The sequence below is a fragment of the Ptychodera flava genome, chromosome 17, assembly GCF_041260155.1.
Source record: "Ptychodera flava strain L36383 chromosome 17, AS_Pfla_20210202, whole genome shotgun sequence".
In the NCBI taxonomy this organism is placed as follows: domain Eukaryota; kingdom Metazoa; phylum Hemichordata; class Enteropneusta; family Ptychoderidae; genus Ptychodera; species Ptychodera flava.
Genome location: NC_091944.1, coordinates 10,304,574 through 10,313,991, shown reverse-complemented (window position 1 = coordinate 10,313,991; position 9,418 = coordinate 10,304,574). Strand labels below are relative to the sequence as shown.

Below are 9,418 nucleotides of genomic sequence, written 5' to 3'. Positions count from 1 at the left end.
AATCTCAAGAACGTCTTCATGTTGTAAGTAGAGCGAATGGTTACTTGGTAAGTGTAGTGGTGTATGATGGGATAGCGGATTTGACATGAGCCCGAGCCACAAGGCAAGTCAAGTACATACGACAAATCTTAACAGCAGAGCGAACTCAATATTTTGTTGGGTCATCATTTCTTTGATAAATGCAAGATAAAAAAAATATTCATTTAAATGCTGTAAAAGTGAACGGTCAATTCAAAATAAAGATTAATTTCTTTTCACAACTGTAAAATCGGCCAGAAACGATTGCAAAGATAAGTGATAGCGTGTTAAAATGGCAAATCGTAAGCTGCGATTCAAATTTAAACTGCAATCTGAGATATCAAGTACAAGAACACCAATCGTGATTCCAGTACATGTATTTTCAGATTCATAATCCCGAAAGGAGTTGAAAGTGGAGCGTGGCGCCTTGGAAAATTTGGAATACGTGTAGTATGTTCCAGAATGTTTAATGTACAGTACCTTGTGTCTCAACGCTCTTATTAAGATCACCTTTGTTATATTCATGTCTTAAAGATTAAGTTAGAATGACATGAATGTAACAAACATATACTACTCAATCCATCTTGATCACTGTCGAAACAACAACAAAGGCTGTGAGGAAAGCAAAGTATCTCAGAGAAATAAACGGGGCGAGGCGATTTGTCCTGGTTTTTTTCAAAAGCAAAATCTTTCCTCATAAAGTTAACACAGGGAAGGTGGCCATTTTGAATTTCTAGTGTCGGTCAATATTTAGATAATTTGTTTCTCTACTTCTCTAGTTTCTCCTGATTTTAATTCTTGATTTTGAAGTGTTGAAAGTTTCCTTGAGGCATATTGGAGCAAAAGTTTATTGATATGAAGTCGTTTCGAATCAAATGCGAGGCGCTTACTCCCCCCCCCCCCCACCTTACAGCTCCATTACCTGTAACCAATGGTGTATTTTCTTGTACTTTTATTCAGTCACATGCAGTTTCCTTTGCTCGAACAATAACCCAGCTCAAGCGCCCACTGTTCGATGTATCCATAGAGCCTGTTATACATTTGTAATGTCCAATATAACTTTTAACCGATATGATTGTTTACAGTGGAGTTTTCATCCGGACTAGAATTCAATTTGTTAAGGTAGTATGCGTCCGGAAAGTGAATGACTTCAACTTTTGCTAAAACTTTCTTCAAGCAATATTTCAACCATTCTCTTTCAAAATCAAGAATAAAAATCGGGGGTCACCGTGCCAATTTTGGTACTACAGAAACAAATGACCAAAGATTTACCGATATTTAAAATTCAAAATGGCCGCCATCCCTGTGTATACTCGTGGGAGGATACTCGTGGGAGAAAAATAAGATTTTCGAAATACTAAGACGGTAAAATTTTTCTTACCCAAACAACTTTAAAATGAAGCCCCACAAGTAGTAGATCGGAAAAGAATTGTAAAAGTTTGAGTCAGATTATCTGTCTCCGAGACGCATTTATGAAAAAAAACAAACTCGCCAGGAGCTTATAAGCACTGCGTCAGCGATATCACAATATAGCTAAACCTGACATGTGTCCGATACATTTCCGTCTGTTGTATTTTAGTAGTGCTAATGAAAAAATGGTGTACATTTTCAATAATACTAATAACTTGTTCTCGTATTCCGAAACTGTGAAAGTCATTTTTAATAATAAGACATCATAACCGGATCACACAGTGGTCAATTTACGGAATGCGCGTCTTTTGTACATACATATTAAATCTAATTGTCATCATTTATAATTTTCAAATATTTATCAATTCTTTCTTCGCACGATAGAATTCTAATTTAGAGAGAGAGAGAGAGAGAGAGAGAGAGAGAGAGAGAGAGAGAGAGAGAGAGAGAGAGAGAGGGGAGGGACAGACGGACAGACAGATAGACTTGCTCTAAGTCTGTGGACATATAAATATCAATAAATTGAAGAAATAAACTTCAGCAGACTGTCGTGTTAGTGGCAAGCTGTCGCATAGATTCATGGGTTGAATGCGGTGGCCAGAAACTGGCCTGCCGAGAAAAGCCAAGCGACTTGGGGCTAATATAAGACAGAGACAGAGACAGAGGAGCAAGACAGACACAGACAGACACGGGAAAGGAGAAAGACATACAAGGAAACAGAGGTTAATTGATTCTCTTTAATATTTTATTGCGAGAGACTGGGTATATTCAAGGTAATAATCTAACATCGGTTGATTGAGTTCTAGCGTAGATTGGTAGAAGCACTTACGCTGGAAAGCAATGCTTCAATTCATTGATGGTTGATAAATAAAGTAGAATTTATTTGTATCTGCAACATACATATGATCGTCAAATTGCACATGTACTTCAAGCTTTTGGCAAGTGATGGTACATTATACGAATTAATTTTGATCAACACCTTATGAGTCAATCAAAATGTAAAATTTTTATGTTTCAGTATTCTTAACATTTAGAGGGTATATTCTTAAAACCCCTAAACTGGTGATCTCTCTTGCACCCCCGCGGTTGAAGAAACCAGTGTAGCTTTACAACAATGTGCATATCAGTAGTTGACATTCAAATGAATAGCTCCTTAAATCCTAAAAGCCAGACGATTGAGTCTTAGTTGCGTAAGAATCAGCGAGCTTAGTAAATCACATTGAACACACATATATACAAGTCATTCTTCAATAAACTTTAAAGAGGAAAAGAGCTGTGCGACTACGCTGGTAAGCTTTCTGCTTCGTATACTAGTCTATGGGTGAGAATTTTGCCAAGACTGACAACGTAAGAGGGTTTTAGAATGTGCATGTATTGTACAAACTTGTCCATTGGTTCCTCTTGATCAACCGGTAAAGAGATAGCCCACCATCCTCAAAACCAACGCATTGGTGTGGAGTTTGCATTGAGTTCGAAAGGAATTGTCTGACCGGCATTATTACACTGATGTCATATACCATTTGCAATCTTTGTATCAGATATAAACAAGTTCAAAGTCAGCCATATGCAATAATTTGGCACGTGATGAACGAATATTTGTAGTGTTTTCAAGAGAAATATCTGGTTGACTATTCCATGCTTTATTTTCGACGAAAATAGTCATCGTAGAACAACAAGTCTTGTTGTAATAAGGTACATCGAAGAGCCAAAATCTTGATTTGAAATCAGTAGATTTTCTATGACCAGACTGTACGAAGGAGTAAACTGAAGTGTTGATAAGCGGCAAAAGAAATTGAAAAAAAATAAACCCTTCAAGAACGACACTGCAGTTACCCATGGCAGCTGTACATCCAAGGTGACTTTTCAACTGTGAGCGGCCAACGCTATGAAGAAGCAGAACTCCATTCAGATGCATCACAACACATCTACTTTAATTCGACAAAATACGCATTGCCTATTAACAAGTCACGATATCGCACAAAAGTTGGTGTCACGTGGGGGTGAACGTCGCCCGGGTTCAGGGTAAAGGTAGGGGTGTTGATCTTCGTTTGTCTGCCCTTGCGCAGTGCTTTGTGCACTCTCCTCCACCCGCTCGGGAAGGGCGTCGAAGTCCACCAATGACTCGCCAATCCGAACACGCCCCCGCGTTTTGTACGTGTAGGCGCAGGAGAGAATCTGCCATAGAGTAGATAACACATACTCATCTCTCTGCGGATCGTCCCTGTACATTGCGGAGTGGTCATAGTTGGAAATGGTGAAAATGGCGCTTCTGTCGACTCCGAACGTCTTTGAGACCTCACTTATCTTGTCCTCCACTTCCGATGATTCCATAATGTCTTGGTGAGTTATGATGAAAAATACTGGCATGCTTCGACCTATATGTTTTTTTGGGAAAAAAAAATAACAGAATCAATGAAACAGTTCAAAAGGAAATAAGTGTCAGTTAAAAGCAATGCTAACATCCAAACATATGAAAATATGAGGCTCTTCTTGTCACGATTTCCTCGAAAGAACAAGTTTCACGGAGTTTGTCATAAAAAACAACAAAATAACGGTAGAAGCCCATTCCACCATCTATGGCATGACGTAGACAGCGTTACGTCGATTTCAAAGCAAAAATCTGTTACGGTAGTATGCGCCTCAGGGATAGTTTTTCGGACTCTCAAACTTTTACAATATTCTCGTTTGGTCTACTACTCGGGGGCTGTGGGCAGGGGGCCTAATGTTAAAGCTCATGAAGTAAGCAACATTTTTTTTACCGTTTCAGTTTTTTTGACGATTTGGAATTTTATTTTCCCCGTAGAGAAAACATAGTAATGTCGGCAATTTTGAATTGCAAATATCGGTTGATATTGAGTAATTTGTTTTTCTAATCAGACTTTGCATGGAGACCTCCGATTTCCATACTCGATTTTGAAAGAGAATGGTCGATAGTTTGCGGAATGCGCCCTCTGCGTATTAAACAAGATTGTAAGATTTAACGCTTGAGGGCGCTGCTTTGACTGTCGACGCATGTCACAGCTCCTCCTTGATTAGCCAGCAGTATGTAAACCCTAAAAATTGAGAACAACTGAAAGTTAGCAATAGCTACCTTGTCTCCGAGTTGCTTCAAATACCATGGAATGCATACGTTCGAGTTCAGCAGTCCCTTTCTGAACACACACCGCTGCGTGGATGCGGTCTATTTCAGCACTGCTGCTCCGGTAAGGCCCCTCGATTGAAGAGTGCGCCGGTAGCCTCCCGTCCAGGATTTTATTGATGATCCCTCTACCGTCAGTGTTGTGCCGACTTATCTTACTGGAGAGTGACGATCCAGGCACATCCCACAGCGTGAAGTTTCTGTTGTTGACATCGATCCTGTAAGGAGTATAGACTTTGGTACCGGCCGAAGCATTTGTGAAAGTTTGCGCCAAATTTTGGTGGAAACCTTGCAGTGACTGTAAAAGTGCGCATACAAAGAAGAGAGAATTACTAGAATTATCGAAGAGATATCCACTCGAGTGAAATCTATATATTTTATATCAATTTTTGAATAAGAATATTTGTTCAGAAGTTCAGAAGTTCTTTGCCATCATCATCATCATCATCATCATCATCATCATCATCATCATCGCCATCGTCATCATCATCATCATCATCGCCATCGTCATCATCATCATCAACATCATCATCATCATTATCATCATCATCATCTTCATCTAAACCATGGCTCCCGCATCTACAATAACAACAACGACAATAACACCAACGCAACTGTCGTGTGTCGCAATGCATGCCAATGACAAGATGATTTCAGGTAACATACGCCTCGAAAGTGAAAGACTTAAATTTTTTTCTTAAACTTTCCGAAATGAAACTCTAAACAATTCTCTTCCCAAATGAAGAATATGGGGTCACCGTGTAACGTTTTGCATCAGACAAACACATTACCTAACATTTGCCAATATTTAAAATTCAAAATAGCCTCAATCACTGTGTTAACTCTTGGAGGTAAAATAAAATTTTCGATTTTCTAGAAAATAAGACATTCAAAACTGTTCTTGCCCCTATAGCTTAAAATGAGCCGCACGAGCAGTAAACCAGAAAAGTATTGAAGAAAGCGGTAGTCTGAATATCTGTCCCCGAGGCACAGTTTTCACAGCTATGTAGCCCGTAACTTTGCCTAGTGACTCTCCTGTGCACACTCTGCAAATGCTATTGGATAACGGCACATAGGCTACTGCAGGGGAATCACGAATCGACAGTTCCTAATACCCTTGATCACTATTTCACATTTGACGATAGAAGGATCATTCACACGAAACCATCTAATTCTTGCAGACTGTAATGTCACGGTCGGCATCAAAGTGAAGAATCAGCGTGGGAAAATTCAAGTGAAACCTCAATATACATTCAGTAAGTTTAAGGCAGTACGAGCCCCGGAAGTGAAAGAGTTAATCTTTGCTCAAACTTTCCTCAAGGAAGCTTTCAGATATTCTCTTTCGAACTCAAGATTAAAACACCATCCCTGTGTTAACTCTATGGGGGAACATTTTTCAATAAAAATATACGATGGTGCGCGTGACAATTTATTCTTACTTCAAGAGCTTTAAAATGAGCACCCACGTGACACGCAGTGGATCAGAAAAGTGTGCTTAAAAATAAGAGTCTGATATCTCTCCTCAAGGCGTATTATTACTAAAAACCTCTTGCCGCGAAAGGTATTTGTCAAATTGATAACATAATAGCTACAGCGAAAGTGCTTTCGACTTACACGGTATACACTACATATTTTGAGGGGCTATTTCTTCATAGGGTACTAAACCATTTTCTAACTTACCTTCACTATAGTGTTTATCAAAGATGATTTGCCGTGAGAAGGTCCACCAAAAAAGACAATGTTCTGTCCACAACACTTCTTGGTGACATATTCTGAGAGAGAGAGAGAGAGAGAGAGAGAGAGAGAGAGAGAGAGAGAGAGAGAGAGAGAGAGAGAGAGAGAGAGAGAGAGAGAGAGAATATTAGTTCAACTGTGTTGATCGGTCTGTTTCTAGAATAAATGGAATGCTATCAGGGACACATTAAAGCATTTTAGGAGTGTGACCAGACTTACCCAAGTCGACTGTTTTGGAAATAACGTCGAAAAGTAGTTCTTCACCTTTCAGTTCATTCAAGTTTTTACTGTAACTAAGAGGAGTGTTTACACCTCCGAGCAGTTTGGCTTTTCTATAGATTTGGAGTCGCCCTTCGTTCAACCACACTCGTTCTACGTCAAGGGGCGGCAGTCCAAACTCGTGCAGTCGTTCTCGTAACTTGCACATGAGGTCATACACGGTGTGTTTGTTCTGACAGTTGAACATCTGCACGCTTCTCTGACTTACATGAGCGACTTGGACATCGAAATCTGAAAAGAAAACGAAGCAGGAATAACAAGTAAAGAAACTTTACGTTTTCAGTGTTGCGGCTGATCATATTTACGGTAGAATGCGCCTTGGGGACAGATATTTGGGCTCTCAAACATTTCCATTTCTTTTCTGATCTATCAATTGTGGGGGCTCATTTTGAAGCTCTTGGAGAAAGAAAAATTTTCATCGTCTTAGTTTTTTGAAAATCGAAAATTTTATTTTTCTCAAAAGAGTTAAAACAGGACGGCGGCCATTTTTATTTTCAAATATCGGTAAATATTTAGTAACTTGTTTCTCTAGTACCAAAATTTGCACGGTGACACCCCCCGATTTTTATTCTTGATTTTGAAAGAGAATGGTTAAAAGAATCCTTGAGGAAAGTCTTTCTTTAATGAATTGAAAATTTCCGTAAATAATTTTAGAATGATGGTAGAAGATATTATAGTACTTTGAACGGCCTTTTCTTCTTATCCCCTATCGACCTGCGGATCCTAACTTTTCATGGCTTTATTTGATTTTTTTGCATATAATAGACATTGCGGCAATTTCTGTCAGACATTAACATGATCTGCACTGGTTGAATTTTACATATTGCCGTCACTTACAGATACTTATGACGTCACGTGACCTTCATAGTGACCCGTAAGGATGGCCAATTAACACTTGGTATTATATCTATTGTAATGCTGACAAATTGTTGTCACTTTTTTATTATAGTATTCGCATCTTATAACTGTCTAAACCATAAACAGTTCACATAACCGCTCTTAAGTTACAGTAAGTTGTACACTTATTACACACATAACCACCACGTTAAAAATGTTTTAATCAAATTATTGTTGATGGTGTTCGTTGGACGGTGTACGTTGCAATTACTGGCTAATACACCCAAGGCATCGGTTGTTCGCAATGATAGTGTGACGAGCGGAAATACAATGGCCAATCAAAATTTTCAGATTCAATCCTTCACAGAAGCCGAATTACGATTACCATGATGTGTGCAATGCCCCATGGACGACATACGGAGGTTACGGTAAGTTGTAGGGGTAGAGGTTTGGCCGACATCGTGAAATTCGAGTAGGATGAAAGAATAGCACGGGGGAATTTTTATATATATTTCTCGTAGTGCAGATACGTCGTTTCAACTTGCAGTCTCAAACTTTTTTATGATCCATGCGGAATCACGAGTACCCGCGCACAATTAATGATGAATCCTATATTCAGTAACCTTAGTCAGCTAATTCCAGGTACAAAAGTCGTACCAATTTGCATTTTCTACGGACTGAACGTTGTACTCTTGGAACGTTATGATCGTACACGACGGCTCTAGCTTTAGTTTGACCGTACGAGTATTTTTTCCGCCCTGACCCTCATTATTTATTAGCGTCCTTGCTGTATGGATGTGTATTGTCAACAAAACACCCACCCCGGCACACAACTAGCTCAGCGCCGTGCTCTGCCAAATTAGTAAACACGCTTGTTGTAAGTTCGATGAACGATTTCGCCACAGTATATTTATACGCTTTCGGACCTGTTATCCCAATTCAATGGTCATTTGAAATCATCTAACGTAGCTCACATTATCCCATAATTCTCAAAGTATTTATGTATCCGCCCATTGCTCCATTGCCCTCAGCGTCATGCTCCAAAGGTTGCGACAGGCTTTGTCTAGGTAACCTGTGCGGCCATAATGCATGTGAGATACATAGGAAATATTCTACATTGCAGTAAACACCGCCGATCATAGGATCTGGTTCTTTAAGAGTTCGCTGCTTGCTGTGTAAGGCATTAGAGTTTTGTGAATATCGCCACATTCTACACTACTACTACTACTGCTACTTGAAATGATAGTAGAACTTACTACAAGTATCAAATACCAGTCGATCATGGCTTACTGAAGCTATTTTCACCCTTGGGTGAAGGGTGGTTTTCTTTCCGCTTTCACTGAGAGTGTATATATCTATATCCGACTCATCAATGTCATCGGCAGTCAGTTTGAACTTCTCAGCGTTTACTTTCAGTTTGTTGGCAAGCTCGTACACGGTGTCTGTTGGCAAGCATTCGATTGGGGCAGGATTTTTCCCACCTCGTGCGTATCGCACATAGGCGTTGAAACTACTTGGTTCAGTCGATGTTGCTCTGTCTTCCGTGCTCTGAGTCTCTTGTGCTTGTGCTGCTGATGTCGATGTCGCTCTGGTTTCCGTGGTCTGGGTCTCTTGTGCCGGTGCCGGTGATCGCCTTCGGCTGAAAAAGCCGAAATTCATAATGCTTAAATAGATGCAACCGAATAATACTTGAACTGTATCTAGCCAAACGTTATGCGCAGGCGTAAAAACATGAACTCTGACCCTATTCGGGGAAATGATTAAACGGGCACGCCAAATAGGATAGTTCCTCACATATATTCCTTACATACAAAAGCATTTTTATCATGAAATTTTGCACGCTTTGTGTGGTTGTTTTATAGACCCTGAAAATCACTGGATATGACTGTGAAATAGAATATCTGACTACGAGTTTTATGAATTCAGTACAGCATTTCGATATTGGGTTGCTAGAACTGAACTCTGAATCGAAAGACGCCTGGCTGCATGAAAACCCAATAA

General features: G+C 39.7%; 1 protein-coding gene across 1 annotated transcript; it reads right to left on the bottom strand.

Annotated features, from left to right (window-relative positions):
* Positions 1 to 2,153: 2,153 nt before the first annotated feature.
* Positions 2,154 to 9,128, bottom strand: LOC139115372 (uncharacterized). Its single transcript, XM_070677440.1, has 5 exons — positions 8,674 to 9,128; positions 6,521 to 6,811; positions 6,248 to 6,339; positions 4,520 to 4,865; positions 2,154 to 3,803 (listed from the first exon to the last, which is right to left on the bottom strand). Exons 1-5 carry the CDS (start codon positions 9,074 to 9,076, stop codon positions 3,394 to 3,396), a joined length of 1,542 nt encoding a protein of 513 aa, XP_070533541.1. The 5' UTR covers positions 9,077 to 9,128; the 3' UTR covers positions 2,154 to 3,393.
* Between the last annotated feature and the right edge of the window lie 290 nt (positions 9,129 to 9,418).

What these genes read in the sequence shown, in the direction of transcription:
- LOC139115372 (XM_070677440.1), bottom strand. Translation starts at nt 9,076, where the DNA reads ATGAATTTCGGCTTTTTCAGCCGAAGGCGATCACCGGCACCGGCACAA. An exon ending in ACTGGTATTTGATACTTGTA is followed by an intron (nt 6,812 to 8,673) that starts GTAAGTTCTACT and finishes TTTTCTTTTCAG; the next exon opens with ATTTCGATGTCCAAGTCGCT. An exon ending in TGATAAACACTATAGTGAAG is followed by an intron (nt 4,866 to 6,247) that starts GTAAGTTAGAAA and finishes GCACTTTTACAG; the next exon opens with TCACTGCAAGGTTTCCACCA.